This window comes from Somniosus microcephalus, chromosome 20, assembly GCF_052327205.1.
Source record: "Somniosus microcephalus isolate GS21.2 chromosome 20, FLI_Smic_1.0, whole genome shotgun sequence".
NCBI lineage: Eukaryota > Metazoa > Chordata > Chondrichthyes > Squaliformes > Somniosidae > Somniosus > Somniosus microcephalus.
In genome coordinates, this window is record NC_141006.1 from 19,602,002 (window position 1) to 19,624,457 (window position 22,456).

General features: G+C 51.3%; 1 protein-coding gene across 1 annotated transcript in view; it reads right to left on the reverse strand.

Annotated features, from left to right (window-relative positions):
* LOC147103069 (uncharacterized) overlaps positions 1-22,456 on the reverse strand; it is an 82,159-nt gene that overhangs the window by 32,672 nt on the left and 27,031 nt on the right. The window contains exons 7-9 of the mRNA XM_085962354.1: positions 18,929-19,045; positions 17,840-17,965; positions 1,282-1,402 (exon numbers count right to left, since the gene is read on the reverse strand). Coding sequence (XP_085818480.1) covers positions 1,282-1,402; positions 17,840-17,965; positions 18,929-19,045 — 364 coding nt within the window. The remainder of the gene's footprint in view (positions 1-1,281; positions 1,403-17,839; positions 17,966-18,928; positions 19,046-22,456) is intronic.

The window sequence follows — 22,456 nt, forward strand, 5'->3', positions numbered from 1 at the left end:
CGCGTGTTGGTTTAAAATACTCCACATCAAGACCCTGATCTCAGCTTGGTCATCAGCAGAGTACAGAGTCCGGGTGACGTCCTTTCACCCTCTGCTAACCGTCCAAAGAAAGAGGGATGGTCAGAGAATGGGGCACAGCTCAAGTATCAGTCACAAGACAGTTAAAAACAGGACTGGCAGAGGGTGTAGGGCAGCTCGCGCCAGGGATTGGCACATGACTGGGGAGGGGGCTACGGAAAGGAGCTTACAGCTTTCGAAAATCAAAATGTTAGCATGCAGGTGTGAACCTGCAGTCCTCCACATGCTGAGTTCCTAAACCGAGTCATGTCCTTGTGTCAAGTACGGTCCAGGGCGGCAATCTTAACTTAACCTGCCTGGCAGGAAACTGCTAGCATCAGATCGGCCGTCCGTTTTACACCTCGCCCGATTTTATTCTCTATTGACTTCAACGGAGAGTAAAACCGTGCGGGGTGTACAACGGGCAGCCGATCTGAACCCGGCCAGGTTAGGTTCAAATTACCCCCCCCCACCCCCCCTAGGTATATCCCATAGGAAAACAAGAGGAAGTGTAGGGAGAGTCAGCCAGGCAAACTCTTGCACATCTCCGACTAGCTAGCTTCAAAATGGCACTGGTCAAAGGCCAGGGAATCTCAACACACTCAAGCTTTAATGAATCGCAAATGTGACAGAAATTAGACAAGCCACAGCACATAGATAACACAGGCTGATGTATCTCGCTCGAGAGCTACACACCATGTAACACCGAGCAGTTGAGCGAATACTTCCACTAAAAACATGGTTTATCTTGTGCTCAGATACTGGCTTTTCTGCTGTGGTGCTTTCAGTTTAGAGTTTATGGATAAGCCCCACTGCTAGTCTATACTTAGGAAAGTATCACCTACATGTAGAGAGGCAACACTGATGTACACATGAGCTGTACAGTACCGGAAAGGGCTGAACTGTTTCCTTTTACCCGCTGTGTACTGTACATGCACAGGAGCTGACACTGAGACACACACGAGCCACACAGTAGCAGACGAGAGTGAATCGGTCCCTTTTACCCAATGCAAATCCCTCGGGGAATCTGCTGGAGCTGCCACTGAGCTGGTATTCTAAGAATGAAAGACTTGCATTTATATAGCGCCTTTCACGACCACCGGACATCTCAAAGCGCTTCACAGTCAATTAAGTACTTTTGAAGTGGAGTCACTGTTGTAATGTAGTCAGTTATAGGAAAGTGTAAATACAATGATCTGTTCTGGGAGTTGCTGCTTCTATTACCTGTACAGATCTGGCAGTTGGGGTCCAGCAGGTGGCTCCTGTGCTGATGTGTGGTGTCCACTTCCCTGCTTATCTCGGCCTCTGATAATTCCCCATTCCCAGCGGATTTTGGTGAACTGCCCTGCACAGAAAATAAGTTCTTTTGAAATCGGTATTAACCTCAGGAACGGTTAGACGAAGTCAGCTTAATATCCTTTCAGTAAAGTTCAACAAATAACAGGAATTTCTAAAACAAAACTACGTGATGCCTGTGGTAAACCACTTTTATCGTTCACTATCGTTACACTATGTTTTCCACTGTTATATCGTTACACTATGGTTATCACTGTTACACTGTTGTATCACTACATGAGGTCGCCTCTTGTCACGCTGTTATACCTGGGCTGACCACTGCTGACTCCGCCCATGGCTCCACCTACCTGCCCAGGTATAAAGGTGGTCGACTGGCTGGTATTCCTCCTTGTTGGATCCGATCACCCACGAGGGTGGGCTCTGTTATTTAGCCAATAAAAACCTATAGTTACTTTCTTAACTCGTCGCTTTTCATTGGATGAATTGATAGGTATATCAATGCCTTGCTTCTCTACCTTGCTATTGGATAAAGACCGAGTGATTGGTCTGTCCCGGCATCTGAACATCAAGAATCTTCCAAAGCATGACAGGATTTTCTAAACTTTTAAACACAATTTAAATCAGCAATCTGGTAACCCCCCCACCCCAACCACCCAACACTTACAATCTCAGCAGTTCTTCAGCACTATGATGCTGGAACACAGGAACACAGGAGTGAGCCATTCAGCCCCTCGAGTTAGATCGTGGCTAATCTATACCTCAACTCCATTTACCCGCCTTTGCTCCATATCCCTTGATACCCTTACCTAAAAAAAATCTGTCTGGCTTTGTGACCCACTGGTGCATGGCACTTCAAACCATCAGCTCACATGACGAGTCGCACCTGCTCCGCAGACCAGCACCTGTTCCGCCTGTCTCTTGCCAGGGGGACATTCCACCCATCCCTACCTCGGTATATGTCATAAGCGAGATATGATCATGATGCTTCAGTTGTACAGAGCTTTGATCTGACCCCATCTGGAGAACTGTGTTCAGTTCTGGGCACCGCAGCTTAGGAAAGATATATTGGCTTTGGAGGGGGTGAAGTGCAGATTCACCAGAATGATACTGGGTCTTAATTGTTAAGTTATGTGGCCAGGTTCCATAAACTTGGCTTGTATTCCGTTGACTCGATGGGCTGGATTTCCTGAATGGGAAGCTTTTGGAGGTGGGACTGCTGCTTGCCGGGTTTCAATCCCGCCATCATCAGTTTCTGGCCAACCAGCAGGAATTTCCCCTGATTGACCTTGTTAAGCCCGCCGGGCGGGCTCAGCAGGCCAATTAGGGGGAAGTCAGTGACAGAGCACTTCAACGTATGACATGTCATCTGTCAAGAACTTTTGAAAGAAGAAATGTCATCGTTTGAAGCTCTGCGAAGCGGTCAAACACTGACATTCTGTGTAGTTTGATGAGCCCTTGTGTTCAAGACTCATCAAACCTTTCTACTTTGCAGAAATCAGCTGGCTGTTGTATCGGAGGATGCAACAGCCAGTCTGTGATCTCTACAATGGAGATGTCGGGGACTCTGGCTCCACAGCGGCTGAAGGCTGTAGGTAGAAACAAAGGTAAGTTAACATTTTCTAACACTTTACACTCACCTCACATACTTACCACTCCACACTTGCACCCATCACTCACCTCTACATTGCACTTTCAGACCCCTCCGACCTCCTACACCTCGGCGGGGTTCCACCAGGTCGGGAAGCTCGCACTTCAGCATGAAAAATGGGGATACGCCTATTTTCTACCTGTTAACAGGCAGTTACTAGGCTTTAATCCCTTCCCGCCTCCAAGGAGACGGGACTTGGGGCCGGACAGCTTCCCGCCTCCTGGCAAGAGGGCATGGAGACGGGTTGGGGGCAGGTTTACCACCCGCCCCCAAATTCTGCAACTTTCCCAGCAGTTCCGCCTCCAGACCCACCTCCTCGGGGCTGAGAAAATCCAGCCCCTATGACTCTATGAGTATAGCAGATTGAGGGGGATCAGATGGAGGTGTTTAAAATGTTAAAAGAATTCGATAGGGTAGATACGGAGAAACTATTTCCTCTGATGGGGGAATCAAGAACAAGGGGAAATGATCTTAAAATTAGAGATTGGCCGTTCAGGAGTGAAATCAGGAAGCACTTTTTTACACACAAAGGGTAGTGGAAATCTGGAACTCTCTCCCCCAAAAGGCTGTGGATGCTGGGGACAACTGGAGCTTTCAAGACTGAGATCGCTAGATTGTTGTTGGGTAAGGGTACCAATCTGGTTCAATGGCGGGCAAATGGAGTTGAGATACAGATCAGCCATGATCTAACTGAATGGCGGAGCAGGCTCGAGGGCCTGAACTGCCTCCTCCTGTTCCTAATGTCCCTATAGAAGGCTAACCGCACACAGCACCCCACTGGAATTGTATTCACATACAAAACGTTTATTGTATCTTCTCCCGATTCTCCTCCACACATCACTTTTATGCTACCTATTCGCAGCGGAAATGTATCCCCTGAATATCTACGTACCGCGCACAATGTGGTGCAGCAGCACTGTTTCCATTACTCAGGGAATGCAATTACTGTGAATATTTGCAAAGGCTTTGTTTACTGAAAGAGAATACTATTGTAAATGCTCTGTTAGCACAAACTCGGCAATCTGTTGTTAATTCTGTTCCAGTATAACATACAGCTCATGATATAAAATTACATTGTACAAATTATCATGCAATGCATTATGTTATGTCCGTGCACACTATGTACAACAACGCTTCTGTATTAAACACACTGGGGATAATTTTGACTCTTGGCTTTTTGACTTCAATGGAAGTGAAAATGGGGAGCGATGTACAACGGGCGACTGATCCGATATTGCCCGATTTACACTATTGCCCAAAGTCAAAATTACCCCCACTAACTTTTTAGGAACTGTGGAACTTACAGAAACTGGGCAATGTATAGGCAGAGTGCTGCAGATCACACTGGCACATGTGTACCAAACTATGGGCATAATCGTAACACCCAAAAACCGGTGCTTTGGGGTCAAACCCGACCTCAACCCACCTCCAACCCGCCCACTTCCGGGTTTAAAGGAGGCAGCCAACCCGCTCCCAGGGGGCAGGTTGACCATTTAAATATGAGAATATATGGCTGGGAGCCTCACATTTAAGGTTGTGTGAATTTGCAACATCAAAGTTCTGATTGGTCCCCTTGGATGACAAGACCAGGTTTCTGATTGGTCCCCTTGGAGGACAAGACACACCCAGCAATTTGTCTGGAATGTGTAATTAGATCCTGTCTGCCTGAGTAATCAAGTGCTTTGCAAAGTGTAATTTGAGCCATTCATTCTGACTGCCTAGCTCAAGACACATCTCACAGTACTGTTTTCAGAGAACAAACAGAGCTCACCCTCCTGGGTTAGGACCTTCTCCCAACCCCCCAAACAAGTTCCTGACCGCCCCCAACAAGTTCCTGACCTTCTCCTCCCACAACAAGTTCCTGACCTTCTCCTCCCCCAACAAGTTCCTGACCTTCTCCTCTCCCAACAAGTTCCTGACCTTCTCCTCCCGCAACAAGCTCCTGACCTTCTCCTCCCCCAACAAGTTCCTGACCTTCTCCTCCCCCAAGTTCCTGACCTTATCCTCCCCCAACAAGTTCCTGACCTTCTCCTCCCCCAACAAGTTCCTGACCTTCTCCTCCCCCAACAAGTTCCTGAACTTCTCCTCCCCCACCAAGTTCCTGACCTTCTCCTCCCCGAACAAGTTCCTGACCTTCTCCTCCCCCAACAAGTTCCTGACCTTCTCCTCCCCCACCAAGTTCCTGACCTTCTCCTCCCCCACCAAGTTCCTGACCTTCTCCTCCCCCACCAAGTTCCTGACCTTCTCCTCCCCCACCAAGTTCCTGACCTTCTCCTCCCCCAAGTTCCTGACCTTCTCCTCCCCCAACAAGTTCCTGACCTTCTCCTCCCCCAACAAGTTCCTGACCTTCTCGACCCCCAAGTTCCTGACCTTCTCCTCCCCCAACAAGTTCCTGACCTTCTCCTCCCCCAACAAGTTCCTGACCTTCTCCTCCCCCAACAAGTTCCTGACCTTCTCCTCCCCCAACAGGTTCCTGACCTTCTCCTCCCCCAACAAGTTCCTGACCTTCCCCACCCCAACAAGTTCCTGACCTTCTCCTCCCCCAACATGTTCTGACCTTCTCCTCCCCCAAGTTCCTGACCTTCTCCTCCCCCAACAAGTTCCTGACCTTCTCCTCCCCCAACAAGTTCCTGACCTTCTCCTCCCCCAACAAGTTCCCGACCTTCTCCTCCCCCAACAAGTTCCTGACCTTCTCCTCCCCCAAGTTCCTGACCTTCTCCTCCCCCAACAACTTCCTGACCTTCTCCTCCCCCAAGTTCCTGACCTTCTCCTCCCCCAACAAGTTCCTGACCTTCTCCTCCCCCAACAAGTTCCTGACCTACTCCACCCCCAACAAGTTCCTGACCTTCTCCACCCCAACAAGTTCCTGACCTTCTCCACCCCCAACAAGTTCCTGACCTTCTCCTCCCCCAACAAGTTCCTGACCTTCTCCTCCCCCAACATGTTCCTGACCTTCTCCTCCCCCAAGTTCCTGACCTTCTCCTCCCCCAACAAGTTCCTGACCTTCTCCTCCCCCAACAAGTTCCTGACCTTCTCCTCCCCCAACAAGTTCCTGACCTTCTCCTCCCCCAAGTTCCTGACCTTCTCCTCCCCCAAGTTCCTGACCTTCTCCTCCCCCAACAAGTTCCTGACCTTCTCCTCCCCCAACAAGTTCCTGAACTTCTCCTCCCCCACCAAGTTCCTGACCTTCTCCTCCCCGAACAAGTTCCTGACCTTCTCCTCCCCCAACAAGTTCCTGACCTTCTCCTCCCCCACCAAGTTCCTGACCTTCTCCTCCCCCACCAAGTTCCTGACCTTCTCCTCCCCCACCAAGTTCCTGACCTTCTCCTCCCCCAAGTTCCTGACCTTCTCCTCCCCCAACAAGTTCCTGACCTTCTCCTCCCCCAACAAGTTCCTGACCTTCTCGACCCCCAAGTTCCTGACCTTCTCCTCCCCCAACAAGTTCCTGACCTTCTCCTCCCCCAACAAGTTCCTGACCTTCTCCTCCCCCAACAAGTTCCTGACCTTCTCCTCCCCCAACAGGTTCCTGACCTTCTCCTCCCCCAACAAGTTCCTGACCTTCCCCACCCCAACAAGTTCCTGACCTTCTCCTCCCCCAACATGTTCTGACCTTCTCCTCCCCCAAGTTCCTGACCTTCTCCTCCCCCAACAAGTTCCTGACCTTCTCCTCCCCCAACAAGTTCCTGACCTTCTCCTCCCCCAACAAGTTCCCGACCTTCTCCTCCCCCAACAAGTTCCCGACCTTCTCCTCCCCCAAGTTCCTGACCTTCTCCTCCCCCAACAACTTCCTGACCTTCTCCTCCCCCAAGTTCCTGACCTTCTCCTCCCCCAACAAGTTCCTGACCTTCTCCTCCCCCAACAAGTTCCTGACCTACTCCACCCCCAACAAGTTCCTGACCTTCTCCACCCCAACAAGTTCCTGACCTTCTCCACCCCCAACAAGTTCCTGACCTTCTCCTCCCCCAACAAGTTCCTGACCTTCTCCACCCCAACAAGTTCCTGACCTTCTCCTCCCCCAACAAGTTCCTGACCTTCTCCTCCCCCAACAAGTTACTGACCTTCTCCACCCCAACAAGTTCCTGACCTTCTCCTCCCCCAACAAGTTCCTGACCTTCTCCACCCCAAGTTCCTGACCTTCTCCACCCCCAACAAGTTCCTGACCTTCTCCTCCCCCAACAAGTTCCTGACCTTCTCCACCCCAACAAGTTCCCGACCTTCTCCTCCCCCACCAAGTTCCTGACCTTCTCCTCCCCCAACAAGTTCCCGACCTTCTCCTCCCCCAACAAGTTCCTGACCTTCTCCACCCCAACAAGTTCCTGACCTTCTCCACCCCAACAAGTTCCTGACCTTCTCCACCCCAACAAGTTCCTGACCTTCTCCACCCCAACAAGTTCCTGACCTTCTCCACCCCAACAAGTTCCTGACCTTCTCCACCCCAACAAGTTCCTGACCTTCTCCTCCCCAACAAGTTCCTGACCTTCTCCTCCCCCAACAAGTTCCTGACCTTCTCCTCTCCCAACAAGTTCCTGACCTTCTCCTCCCCAACAAGTTCCTGACCTTCTCCTCCCCAACAAGTTCCTGACCTTCTCCTCCCCCAACATGTTCCTGACCTTCTCCTCCCCGAACATGTTCCTGACCTTCTCCTCCCCCAACAAGTTCCTGACCTTCTCCTCCCCCAACAAGTTCCTGACCTTCCCCACCCCAACAAGTTCCTGACCTTCTCCTCCCCCAACAAGTTCCTGACCTTCCCCACCCCAACAGGTTCCTGACCTTCTCCTCCCCCAACAAGTTCCTGACCTTCTCCTCCCCCAACAAGTTCCTGACCTTCTCCTCCCCCAACAAGTTCCTGACCTTCCCCACCCCAACAAGTTCCTGACCTTCTCCTCCCCCAACAAGTTCCTGACCTTCTCCTCCCCCAACAGGTTCCTGACCTTCTCCTCCCCAACAAGTTCCTGACCTTCTCCTCCCCCAACAAGTTCCTGACCTTCTCCTCCCCAAGTTACTGACCTTCTCCACCCCAACAAGTTCCTGACCTTCCCCTCCCCCAACAAGTTCCAGACCTTCTCCTCCCCCAACAAGTTCCTGACCTTCTCCTCCCCCAACAAGTTCCTGACCTTCTCCTCCCAAGTTCCTGACCTTCTCCTCCCCCAACAAGTTCCTGACCTTCTCCTCCCCCAACAAGTTCCTGACCTTCTCCTCCCCCAACAAGTTCCTGACCTTCTCCTCCCAAGTTCCTGACCTTCTCCTCCCCCAACAAGTTCCTGACCTTCTCCTCCCCCAACAAGTTCCTGACCTTCTCCTCCCAAGTTCCTGACCTTCTCCACCCCCAACAGGTTCCTGACCTTCTCCTCCCCCAAGTTCCTGACCTTCTCCTCCCCCAAGTTCCTGACCTTCTCCTCCCCCAAGTTCCTGACCTTCTCCTCCCCCAAGTTCCTGACCTTCTCCTCCCCCAACAAGTTCCTGACCTTCCACTCCCCCAACAAGTTCCTGACCTTCTCCTCCCCCAACAAGTTCCTGACCTTCCCCACCCCAACAAGTTCCTGACCTTCTCCTCCCCCAACAAGTTCCTGACCTTCCCCACCCCAACAAGTTCCTGACCTTCTCCTCCCCCAACAAGTTCCTGACCTTCTCCTCCCCCAAGTTCCTGACCTTCTCCTACCCCAACAAGTTCCTGACCTTCTCCTCCCCCACCAAGTTCCTGACCTTCTCCTCCCCCAACAAGTTCCTGACCTTCTCCTCCCCAACAAGTTCCTGACCTTCTCCTCCCCCAACAAGTTCCTGACCTTCTCCCCAACAAGTTCCAGACCTTCTCCTCCCCCACCAAGTTCCTGACCTTCTCCTCCCCCAACAAGTTCCTGACCTTCTCCTCCCCCAACAAGTTCCTGACCTTCTCCCCAACAAGTTCCTGACCTTCTCCTCCCCAACAAGTTCCTGACCTTCTCCTCCCCCAACATGTTCCTGACCTTCTCCTCCCCCAACAAGTTCCTGACCTTCTCCTCCCCCAACAAGTTCCTGACCTTCTCCTCCCCCAACAAGTTCCTGACCTTCTCCTCCCCCAACAAGTTCCTGACCTTCTCCTCCCCCACCAAGTTCCTGACCTTCTCCTCCCCCAACAAGTTCCTGACCTTCTCCTCCCCCAACAAGTTCCTGACCTTCTCCTCCCCCAACAAGTTCCTGACCTTCTCCTCCCCCAACAAGTTCCTGACCTTCTCCTCCCCCAACAAGTTCCTGACCTTCTCCTCCCCCAACAAGTTCCTGACCTTCTCCTCCCCCAACAAGTTCCTGACCTTCTCCTCCCCCAACAAGTTCCTGACCTTCTCCTCCCCCAACAAGTTCCTGACCTTCTCCTCCCCCAACAAGTTCCTGACCTTCTCGACCCCCAAGTTCCTGACCTTCTCCTCCCCCAACAAGTTCCTGACCTTCTCCTCCCCCAACAAGTTCCTGACCTTCTCCTCCCCCAACAAGTTCCTGACCTTCCCCACCAGGTTCCTGACCTTCTCCTCCCCAACAAGTTCCTGACCTTCCCCACACCAACAAGTTCCTGACCTTCTCCTCCCCCAACATGTTCCTGACCTTCTCCTCCCCCAAGTTCCTGACCTTCTCCTCCCCCAAGTTCCTGACCTTCTCCTCCCCCAACAAGTTCCTGACCTTCTCCTCCCCCAACAAGTTCCCGACCTTCTCCTCCCCCAACAAGTTCCTGACCTTCTCCTCCCCCAACAAGTTCCTGACCTTCTCCTCCCCCAAGTTCCTGACCTTCTCCTCCCCATGTTCCTGACCTTCTCCTCCCCCAACAAGTTCCCGACCTTCTCCTCCCCCAACAAGTTCCTGACCTTCTCCTCCCCCAACAAGTTCCTGACCTTCTCCTCCCCCAAGTTCCTGACCTTCTCCTCCCCATGTTCCTGACCTTCTCCTCCCCCAACAAGTTCCTGACCTTCTCCTCTCCCAACAAGTTCCTGACCTTCTCCTCCCCCAAGTTCCTGACCTTCTCCTCCCCCAACAAGTTCCTGACCTTCTCCACCCCCAACAAGTTCCTGACCTTCTCCACCCCAACAAGTTCCTGACCTTCTCCTCCCCCAACAAGTTCCTGACCTTCTCCTCCCCCAACAGGTTCCTGACCTTCTCCACCCCAACAAGTTCCTGACCTTCTCCTCCCCCAACAAGTTCCTGACCTTCTCCTCCCCCAACAAGTTCCTGACCTTCTCCACACCAACAAGTTCCTGACCTTCTCCTCCCCCAACAAGTTCCTGACCTTCTCCTCCCCCAACAAGTTCCTGACCTTCTCCTCCCCAACAAGTTCCTGACCTTCTCCTCCCCCAACAAGTTCCTGACCTTCTCCTCCCGCAACAAGTTCCTGACCTTCTCCTCCCCCAACAAGTTCCTGACCTTCTCCTCCCCCAACAAGTTCCTGACCTTCTCCACCCCAACAAGTTCCTGACCTTCTCCACCCCAACAAGTTCCTGACCTTCTCCTCCCCCAACAAGTTCCTGACCTTCTCCTCCCGCAACAAGTTCCTGACCTTCTCCTTCCCCAACAAGTTCCTGACCTTCTCCACCCCAACAAGTTCCTGACCTTCTCCTCCCCCAACAAGTTCCTGACCTTCTCCACCCCAACAAGTTCCTGACCTTCTCCACCCCAACAAGTTCCTGACCTTCTCCACCCCAACAAGTTCCTGACCTTCTCCTCCCCCAACAAGTTCCTGACCTTCTCCACCCCAACAAGTTCCTGACCTTCTCCTCCCCCAACAAGTTCCTGACCTTCTCCTCCCCCAACAAGTTCCTGACCTTCTCCTCCCCCAACAAGTTCCCGACCTTCTCCTCCCCCAACAAGTTCCTGACCTTCTCCTCCCCCAGGTTCCTGACCTTCTCCTCCCCCAACAAGTTCCCGAAATTCTCCTCCCCCATGTTCCTCACCTTCTCCTCCCCCAAGTTCCTGACCTTCTCCTCCCCCAACAACTTCCTGACCTTCTCCTCCCCCAAGTTCCTGACCACCTCCTCCCCCAACAACTTCCTGACCTTCTCCTCCCCCAAGTCCCTGACCTTCTCCTCCCCCAACAAGTTCCTGACCTTCTCCACCCCCAACAAGTTCCTGACCTTCTCCACCCGCAACAAGTTCCTGACCTTCTCCTCCCCCAACAAGTTCCTGACCTTCTCCTCCCCCAACAAGTTCCTGACCTTCTCCTCCCCCAACAAGTTCCTGACCTTCTCCACCCCAACAAGTTCCTGACCTTCTCCTCCCCCAACAAGTTCCTGACCTTCTCCTCCCCCAACAAGTTCCTGACCTTCTCCTCCCAAGTTCCTGACCTTCTCCACCCCCAACAGGTTCCTGACCTTCTCCTCCCCCAAGTTCCTGACCTTCTCCTCCCCCAAGTTCCTGACCTTCTCCTCCCCCAAGTTCCTGACCTTCTCCTCCCCCAAGTTCCTGACCTTCTCCTCCCCCAACAAGTTCCTGACCTTCCACTCCCCCAACAAGTTCCTGACCTTCTCCTCCCCCAACAAGTTCCTGACCTTCCCCACCCCAACAAGTTCCTGACCTTCTCCTCCCCCAACAAGTTCCTGACCTTCCCCACCCCAACAAGTTCCTGACCTTCTCCTCCCCCAAGTTCCTGACCTTCTCCTCCCCATGTTCCTGACCTTCTCCTCCCCCAACAACTTCCTGACCTTCTCCTCCCCCAAGTTCCTGACCTTCTCCTCCCCCAACAAGTTCCTGACCTTCTCCACCCCCAACAAGTTCCTGACCTTCTCCTCCCCCAACAAGTTCCTGACCTTCTCCTCCCCCAACAAGTTCCTGACCTTCTCCTCCCCCAACAAGTTCCTGACCTTCTCCACCCCAACAAGTTCCTGACCTTCTCCTCCCCCAACAAGTTCCTGACCTTCTCCTCCCCCAACAAGTTCCTGACCTTCTCCACCCCAACAAGTTCCTGACCTTCTCCTCCCCCAACAAGTTCCTGACCTTCTCCTCCCCCAACAAGTTCCTGACCTTCTCCTCCCCAACAAGTTCCTGACCTTCTCCTCCCCCAACAAGTTCCTGACCTTCTCCTCCCGCAACAAGTTCCTGACCTTCTCCTCCCCCAACAAGTTCCTGACCTTCTCCACCCCAACAAGTTCCTGACCTTCTCCACCCCAACAAGTTCCTGACCTTCTCCTCCCCCAACAAGTTCCTGACCTTCTCCTCCCGCAACAAGTTCCTGACCTTCTCCTTCCCCAACAAGTTCCTGACCTTCTCCACCCCAACAAGTTCCTGACCTTCTCCTCCCCCAACAAGTTCCTGACCTTCTCCACCCCAACAAGTTCCTGACCTTCTCCACCCCAACAAGTTCCTGACCTTCTCCACCCCAACAAGTTCCTGACCTTCTCCTCCCCCAACAAGTTCCTGACCTTCTCCACCCCAACAAGTTCCTGACCTTCTCCTCCCCCAACAAGTTCCTGACCTTCTCCTCCCCCAACAAGTTCCTGACCTTCTCCTCCCCCAACAAGTTCCCGACCTTCTCCTCCCCCAACAAGTTCCTGACCTTCTCCTCCCCCAGGTTCCTGACCTTCTCCTCCCCCAACAAGTTCCCGAAATTCTCCTCCCCCATGTTCCTCACCTTCTCCTCCCCCAAGTTCCTGACCTTCTCCTCCCCCAACAACTTCCTGACCTTCTCCTCCCCCAAGTTCCTGACCACCTCCTCCCCCAACAACTTCCTGACCTTCTCCTCCCCCAAGTTCCTGACCTTCTCCTCCCCCAACAAGTTCCTGACCTTCTCCACCCCCAACAAGTTCCTGACCTTCTCCACCCGCAACAAGTTCCTGACCTTCTCCTCCCCCAACAAGTTCCTGACCTTCTCCTCCCCCAACAAGTTCCTGACCTTCTCCTCCCCCAACAAGTTCCTGACCTTCTCCACCCCAACAAGTTCCTGACCTTCTCCTCCCCCAACAAGTTCCTAACCTTCTCCACCCCAAGTTCCTGACCTTCTCCACCCCCAACAAGTTCCTGACCTTCTCCTCCCCCAACAAGTTCCTGACCTTCTCCTCCCCCAACAAGTTCCTGACCTTCTCCTCCCCCAACAAGTTCCTGACCTTCTCCTCCCCCAACAAGTTCCTGACCTTCTCCCCACCCCAGGTTCCTGGCCTTCTCCCCCTCCCCACCCCCGCCACCCAGCCGAGTCCCTGACCTTCTCCCCCGCCCAAGTTCCTGACCTTCACCACCGCCCCCGCCCAGGTTTACCTGCTTCCCTGGGATCGGACAGCTACCCCCACCCATCAGTCACCCGGGGTTGGGGATCCATTCAAACTCTTTTCTTCCCACAGAGCTGTCAACTCATGTATTTCTCTTCCGTTTCTACTGAATTCCTCATGCTACCCTTTTAACCATCACCTCTCATTCTATTTCCGAGTATTCGCTGCTTTTCCTTAAGCTGTTTTTGTGTCTCACTTTTTCTATCCTGATCCAGTATCCATCATCTGGACTTTTATCTCCTTGGCATTGCGACGAATGCCCGTCTATAAAATCTACTTTGAGATTTTCAGTGGAGTATCTTACAAACAAAGGAATGGGGAGGAGGAGATACACAGAAAGAAAAGAACACTCCACAAAACATCACGCTGAAATTAGTCCAGAGCCAAACTCCGCCAAGCTGGTGCAGGATAGCAACCCAAAAAATAACCCACCAGAAGTACAAACTCAAGGGGCAGCGAGACTGGAGTATTGTGTCCAATTCTGGGCACCACACTTCAGGAACCATGTCAAGGTCTTGGAGCTAGATGCAGAGGAGAGTTACAAGAATGGTACCAGGGAGGAGGGACTTCAGTTATATGGAGACATTACATAGGATTACATAGGATATATGGCACAGGTACAGCCCATTCGGCCCACCCAGTCCATGCCGGCATTTATGCTCCACATGAGCCTCCTCCTGTCTTTCCTCGTCTAAATCTGTCAGCATAACCCTCTATCCCCTTCTCCCTCATATGCTTGTCTAGTCTCCCCTTAAATGCATCTATACTATTTGCTTCAACCACTCCCTATGGTAGCGAGTTCCACGTTCTCACCACTCTTTGGGTAAAGAAGTTTCTTCTGAATTCCCTATTGGATTTCTTAGTGACTAGAGAAGCTGGGGTTGTTCTCCTCAGAGCAGAGAAGATTAAGGGGAGATTTAATAGAGGTATTCAAAATCATGAAGGGTTTTGATAGAGTAAATAAGGAGAAACTGTTTCCACTGGCAGGAGAGTCAGTAACCAGATTTAAGATAATTGCTAAAAAGAACCAGGGGGATATGAGATTATATTTAACGCAGCGAGTTGTTATGATCTGGAATGGACCACCTGAAAGGGCGGTGGAAGCAGATTCAATAGTAACTTACAAAAGGGAATTGGATAAATACTTGAAAAGGAAAGAATTGCAGGGTTATGGGGAAAGAGCCGGGGAGTGGGACTAATTGGACAGCTCTTTCAAAGAGCTGGCACAGGCACGATGGGCCGAATGGCCTCCTTCTGCACTGTATGATTCTATGATTGTTTAAACACTGGCTTCAAGAAAAATAAGAAAACGTAGAATTTTGAATGCTTGTCAGAATTGCATGTTAATGGTTAAGTGTTAAAAGTTTTATGTCACAGATTAGTGTCAAAGGAGCAGAGGTCACAGTGGATGACTGGATTCCAAGCCGCATTCTAACCACAGAAGAAGGGAGGTTTTGGCACAATCAAATATCAGAATTACATGTGTACTTTTCCCAATTGCGATAGGACACCAAAACCTACTGGCCCTCAGCAACTTCAAAAATGTATGCACTGTAATGAGGCTGCCTGACCAGCAGCATCACCTCGGTTTTCTCTCTTCCTCTCAGTAACTGTGGGGCAGAAAACTGGACGTGCCCATTTTCAACACGCGGGGGACGGTGGGTAGGATCCCAGAGTCTGAATGGTGAGGCCCAAGGCACACCCAATATTGGGCCGTGGACTTCGAATAACCTTGGACTGCAGATCCCGCTCAGCTAGAACAGGGTACAGGAAACTTTGTGCTATCCGGCACCGACGGGACCGAGCTGTTGCCATTCCCTCAAAACTGCCGGACGCTCCAGCGCTAATGTTGAAAGATACGGAAGCTTCTGAGCTCCATATCTGTCAACAAACCCTGTTGCACAGCTTCTAAACAGTCCAAGCGTCTCTGTAGCTTAGCAACAGCTTCAGCAGACCTTGCAGACCTTGACTGTTGAGGAAAAAAGCAACGATAAAAAAAAACCTAACGAAAATGGCACCTGATTTTTGCCGGCGGCTCGAGCATTCCGGACAGTTAGCCTCCGGATAACACAAAGTTTCCTGTATCAGGAGAGGTGGGTGCAGCCAATATAATAGACTAATTTCAGAAACGGTGAGATGGTGGAAAGGGAAGGCGATAGGGCTCATGTTCTGCAAGAATAAGGTCAAATTTGCCAAAGGAAGCTCTTCATCCAATCTCATTGTCTGCTCTCTCACCAAACAAATGTCACAGCTCATTAATATTCCCAACATATGTAGTTCAGCAAACACCGCAAGAGACAAAATGGGGCTTCCATAAATGTTTGAGAACATATACATTTCATTTATCAGAGGACAAACTTGCAATCCAATGGCAGTAACAACCCACAATCACTAACTGTACAAGGATGTGACTCATGAATTGAGATGACATCATTCAGCTGCTCCAACTTCAGGACTATCGGAGACCCAGTGGGGGGTGGAGGGGATTTTAACCCCCAAGGACGGGGGGCAAGTAATCATTTTTAAAATCTCAAACCTGCCTCCAACCCGCCCACTTCTGATTTTAACGGCGGCAGGTCAGGGTGGCGGGCGACCAAGCCACTCTCAGGAAGTGGGTCGGATAGTAAAAGCTTTAAGGAGGCTGCGTATCTCCATCTTAAAAGGACTTTTATTTTTAGCCCGCAAGACCTGGTTTCCCGGGGCTCAGGAAACCCAGCAGGTAAAAGGAGGCAGGCAGGGCCGGATCCATGAGGGAAGTGCCTTTACAGCACTGCTTGTGGGCTAGGAGGCGCAAGTGTGTTTCCTCCAGACCCAACAAGTCTTTACACACCCCACGATCGGCCGACCCCTCCCACCCCCACCCCCCCCACTGTGATCTCTGACTCTCCGACGCAGTTTCCTACTCCTGCCATGATCTACAACAACAACGTGTATTTATATAGCACCTTTAATGTAGTAAAACGTCCCAAGACACTTCACAGGAGAGTTATAAGACAAGAAATTGACACCGAGCCACATATGAAATTAGGGCAGATGAGCAAAAGCTTGGTCAAAGAGGGTAGGTTTTAAGGAACGTCTTAAAGGAGAGCAGAGAGGTAGAGAGGCGGAGAGGTTTAGGCAGGGAATTCCTGATCTTAGGGCCAAGGCAGCTGAAGGCACGGCCACCAATGGTTGAGTGATTATAATCAGAGATACTCAAGAGGGCAGAATTTGAGGAGCGCAGATATCTCGAGGGGTTGTGGGGCTGAAGTAGATTACAGAGATAGGAAGGAGCAAGGCCCTGGAGGGATTTGAAAACAAGGATGAGAATTTTGAAATCGAAGCATTGCTTATCCGGGAGCCAATGTAGGTCAGCGAGCACAGGGGTGATGGGTGAATGGGACTTGGTGCGAGTTAGGACACGGGCAGTCGGGTTTTGGATGACTTCAAGTTTACGTAGGGTAGAATGTGGGAGGCCAGTCAGGAGTGTGTTGGAATAGTCAAGTCTAGAAGTAATAAAGGCATGGATGAGGGTTTCAGCAGCAGATGAGCTGAGGCAGGAGCGGAGACGGGTGATGTTACAGACGTGGAAATAGGCGGTTTTAGTTATGCTGCAGATATGTGGTCGGAAGCTCATTTCAGGGTCAAATATGACACCAAGGTTGTGAAGTCTGGTTCAGCCTCAGACAGATGTTAGGGAGAAGGATGGAGTCAGCGGTTAGGGAACGGAGATTGTGGTGGGGCCCGAAGACAATGGCTTCGGTCTTCCCAATATTTAATTGGAGAAAATTTCTGCTCATCCAGTACTGGATGTCGGTCAAGCAGTGTATCAATTTAGAGACCGTGGCGGGGTCGAGAGAAGTGGTGGTGAGGTAGAGCTGGGTGTCGTCAGTGTACATGTGGAAATGGACGCCATGTTTTCCGATGATGCCGCTAAGGAGCAACATGTAGATGAGAAATAGGAGGGGACCAAGGTTAGATCCTTGGGGGACGCCAGAGGTAACGATGTGGGAGTGGGAAGAGAAGCCGTTGCAGGTGATTTTCTGGCTATGGTTAGATACAATAAGAATGGAACCAGGCGAGTGCAGTCCCACCCAGTTGCGACTCCCCCTACCTGATTTCAGACTCCCTCACCACCACCCCCACAATCTCCTACTCACCCAACTCCCCCACGATCTCCTACTCCCCCACCCCTGATCTCCAACGCCCCCCAATCTCCAACTCTCCACCTCGATATCCGACTCCCCCACCCGATCTCCGTCTCCCCCCTGCTGGTGATCTCCAGCTCCCCTGACCCCACCGCCCCCCACGATTTCCTACCTGTCATCCGCTCCCCAGCTTCTTTCCTGCCCGAGAGGCAGCCTGTCAATCAGGCTGGCTGTTAATGGAAAACCTGCAGAAAAAATTTAAAAGACGTCCTGCGGGTAATTTCAACAGGATGTCTAGAAAACCTGTACTTGCAGGTTTCCCATCCAAAAATCCTACCACCTGCAGCTCTCTTCACGGCCCCAAGTGAATATCGGGGCCGGTTTCTCACTTCATTCCTACATCCAAGAATTCAGACTAAAGTATCCTCTGTCTCACTGGTTCCTTGTACTGTTAATAAACAAGACATAATGTAGTGGTTTAGCATTGCATTACTTACCATTAAATCCTCCAGCGTTAAGTTCTGGTCCGTGTCTCTTTCAATTTCTACCTCTCCTTTATGTGTGAGTTTAATCAGCGGCTGTTTTTCGAATTCATCCGATTCTGTAGTCATTAGTTTTATACTCTGTAAATGACAGGAATTGGAAATGAAGGGGGAGGATGGAGCCTCAACACTTGATTAAGGTATACAAGGATATAAATAAGAGCCTGTGTCACAGTAGCTAAACAAAATGCACATTCAGGTATGGGTTACAGTAAACGTTACACTGAGATACGCTCTATGGTAAACAAGTTATTACACTGATGTATGCTAATCTTCCTGTACCCTAACATATGCCCTACAGTAAACAACCTGAACCCGAGTTTATTACACTGTGATATGCACTATGCTAAACATCTCATAGCGCGGTAATCACTCTGAGGTACCTTCTATGACAATATCCAGTGCTCCAATATATTATACTGAGATACTTTTTACGTTAATCGCTCCATACCCGTGTATGCTTTCACGCTTTTCAAACTGGGAGGCCGCTTTCGGGCGTTCGGTCGTCTTCATGATGACATTAGCTGGCGAGTTCTCGGTGAACTAGCACACACAGGGAGACCATGTGTAGGTTGTCATCAGCAATACCTCATCACTGACCCAACAGCAGAGGTCCCTGGCTCGGACCTCCCTCGCAGGCAGTGGACAGCGCTCAACCCAATCCGCACAGGGCACGAACGATGCAGCTACCTGCTCCACAAGTGGAAGATGAGGGACAACCTGAAGTGCGACTGCGGCCATGAGTCCCAGATCATGGAACACATCACATTACCTGCCCACTGAGATCTGTTGCAGGGGGCACCTCATTTCTCCACTCGGCATCTCAAGAGGCCATCGAATGGAGAGCCAAACTAGACATCCCATTACAAGCTGTTCCCGTCATACGAAACAATAACAACCCCAGTGTATTACGTTGAGATACCTGCTATCTTAATGTCCCATACACTTGCATGGCACACACTCAGCCAAAGATTACCCTCGATGTAAAACACTTCCAATCACAGTTACCCCTTGTGTAGCACTCTCCTGGCATTCCCTACTTACATGTTTGTTTTCACGCTCCCTCCATGCCATCAGCTCCAAGGAAGCAAGCTCTGTGGGACTCATAAGAACCAAACACTGGGGTGTGATCTCGCCCAGCAGAACCTGTCTAAACAAATGCTGCAATAAAAACAAAAAACAGGAGATCCAAACACTGGTGAGTTCACAGAAGAGATTTTAACAGAAACTCCATCTCAGACTGCTCTTTCCACTGACTTGTGAATGTTATTGATTTCTGGCATATTGAAACTGTGACTGATGTTCATGTCCATAATTCAGAGGGTGCATTTTACTCCGTCACAAACCTCTTTTAGGCTGTAGGAGAAACAGGGGCTAGCACTGTGGCAATGCAGAGAGCAGGCAGGACAGGAGAGGAACAGGTCAGAAGCACAGGCTCCACTGTCACACCTTACCATCCCAATGCCCCCAAGACCTTCCCAGGCTCAGCATGCGGGCAGACACTCTTTTGCCCTATTCCCAGCTTCCTGACAGTTCCACTTTGTAATCAGGTTCTAGGCCACTTGCAGGAGTAACATGGATCAACTTGCCCTCCGGTTCTTCCCTCCCTTCTTGTGGGGCAATGTATTGTCTTCTCTCTGCCTTCCTGGAATATTGTGCTTAGGGCTGCAAGTTCACAGTAAAAACATTTGATTTTCCTATCACACTGCCATTGAGAGCCTAAAATAAAGATGCAAATCACATTCAAAAAGGGTAGACATCTGTGTAAACTTGAGCACGTAATCTAGACTGATACTGTAGTGCAGTGCTGAGGGAGTACTGCACTGTTGGAGGTGCCGTCTTTTGGATGAGACTTTAAAACCGAGGCCCTGTTTGCCCTCTCAAGTGAGCATAAAAATATCCCATGACGTTATTTGAAGGCGAGCAGGGATTCTCCTGGTGTGCCGGCCAATATTTATCCCTCAGCCAATACCATCAAAAACAGATTACCTGGTCATTTATCCCATTGCTGTTTGTGGAACTTTGCTGTGCACAAATTGGCTGCCATGTTTCCCTACATTACAATAGCGACTACAAATACTCAATTGGCTGTGAAGAGTTTTGGGCAGTCCTGAGGACATGACAGGCGCTATAGAAATGCAAGCTCTTTATTCTCTGCTGTGTACAGGTTAGCATGTCCAGGTTTAAGAATTAACCACTGCTCACAGTATAGCACTTGCTGAAGAATACAGTGAAAGCTGTAAATTAGGGACACCTAAGGTGTCCTTTATTTGCAGGTGCCCATATTTTCAAAATGGTCATATGCAAACTGGATGTGCCAAATATCCCGGGATTGGCTGTATCTCCTGCAGCGGTCATTCTTTTTATCGCCTTCACCTGGAATCGTGCCTAATTCTGGAGCCCTGCCAGCGGGATGTGATTTCCACTGAATTTCTGTTCGTTGGGTTTCCTAGTTAATTGCCATCCTGGGGTCCTTTTCCATTGAGAGGGGGATGTCCTGATCCTGAGATCTGCTACGTTGGCAGTCTGCAAAGGGAAAGGTGGCTGCCGTAAGGCCGGAGTGCCTGGGAGATCCCAGCCAAATTGGGATTGGGGGGGGGGGGGGGGGGGGCGGGGGTTAACGTCCTGCAAGCCCTTGCTACAGCTGCTAATGTTTGAAGTGCTGAGGGGGTGGGAAGGGGGCTGTTAGTAGCTCAACAGCACCTGATGTACTGGTGGAGTGAGATGTGATCCTCTAATTGCAGCTTTACTTATTCCCACTCTCCCCAGCCACTCGCGAGTGTTCGTTTGGGCTTTCAGCGCTCGGCTCACGGGTCGTGCCCATTGCTCACAGTCTGACCGGAGCTTTCCTCCTGTGCAGCCGCTTTCACACTCTGCACCCATGCTCCTCTGCTCTGCTCCACACTCAATCTCGTTTTAAGTTAGAAATACCTGATAATATTTGACAGGAATGGAAAAAAATGGATTCCATCACCTGAAGTCAGATGGCGCGCTGCTCGACAGGCTGAAGTCTGACAGACTGCCCGGTTAGGGTGGCAAACTCCGCTTGAAGGCATTCCTGATATTCTGACCGCATGACATCTGACCATGCGATGACTGAATACGTGACATCTGATCATATGACTGTTACAAATGTTACTGCATTTACCTTATAACGGTTGGGTCTGCAGTAGTTGACTATTTTTGCTTGTGGTTTCACGCCAGCAGCTGTTGTGCGAGACATTCCAAGAACCAGGAGGCCCCCCGTGAGCAGACCAAGAGGGGAAACCGAGAAATTACAGCATATGAAGAGGCTTTGAGCCCCCAGTGCTGGCGCTCTCTCCTATAACCCCCCAAGTCAAAAATTTATCCACTTTTCTTTAATATTAAATATTAGTTGCTACCTCAATAGTTACGTGGTGAAGAATCCCACGGTCGAATAGCCCCAGTTTAATAATTATCTTCCTCCCTTTCCCTTTTTTCTTCCACTTTTCTGGCTGCTCCTCTCTCAGTGCTGCTCCCACTCCATGTTGTTGCTACTGCGCCCAGCTCTGCAAACAATCATGGTGCCCATCCCCACCCCTCCCACTTGAACCCCAATCTCCCAACTCCTAGTCCCCTTCTCTTCACTTTCTCCTTTGCTCTCCGAAACCACATTCTCCAGTCTCCATCCCTCCCCGAGGCCCCATTCCCCAGGCTCCATCTCTCCCCTAGCCCCCATTTCCCAGTATCCCTCTCTTCCCGAGCCCCATTCCCCAGTTTCCCTCTCTTCCCGAACCCCATTCCCCAGTCTCCATCTCTCCACGAACCCCCGTTCCCCAGTCTCCATCACTCCCCGAGCCCCCATTCCCGTTTCCCTCTCTTCCCGAGCCTCCATTCCTCAGTCTCCATCTCTCCCCGAGCCCCCATTCCCCAGTCTCCATCTCTCCCCGAGCCCCCATTCCCCAGTCTCCATCTCTCTCCGAGCCCCCATTCCCCAGTCTCCATCTCTCTCCGAGCCCCCATTCCCCAGTCTCCATCTCTCTCCGAGCCCCCATTCCCCAGTCTCCATCTCTCCCCGAGCCCCCATTCCCCAGTCTCCATCTCTCCCCGAGCCCCCATTCCCCAGTCTCCATCTCTCTCCCAGCCCCCATTCCCCAGTCTCCATCTCTCTCCCAGCCCCCATTCCCCAGTTTCCATCTCTCCCCGAGCCCCCATCTCTCCCCAAGCCGCCATTCCCCAGTCTCCATCTCTCTCCCAGCCCCTATTCCCCAGTCTCTATCTCTCCCCGAAACCCCATTCCCCAGTCTCCATCTCTCTCCCAGCCCCCATTCCCCAGTCTCTATCTCTCTCCCAGCCCCCATTCCCCAGTCTCCATTTCTCCCCGAACCCCCATTCCCCAGTCTCCATCTCTCCCCGAGCCCCCATTCCCCATCTCTCTCCGAGCCCCCATTCCCCAGTCTCCATCTCTCCCCGAGCCCCCATTCCCCATCTCTCTCCGAGCCCCCATTCCCCAGTCTCCATCTCTCTCCGAGCCCCCATTCCCCATCTCTCCCTGAGCCCCCATTCCCCGGTCACTATCTCTTTCTGCCCCGATTTCAGGGCTCCCCCCCA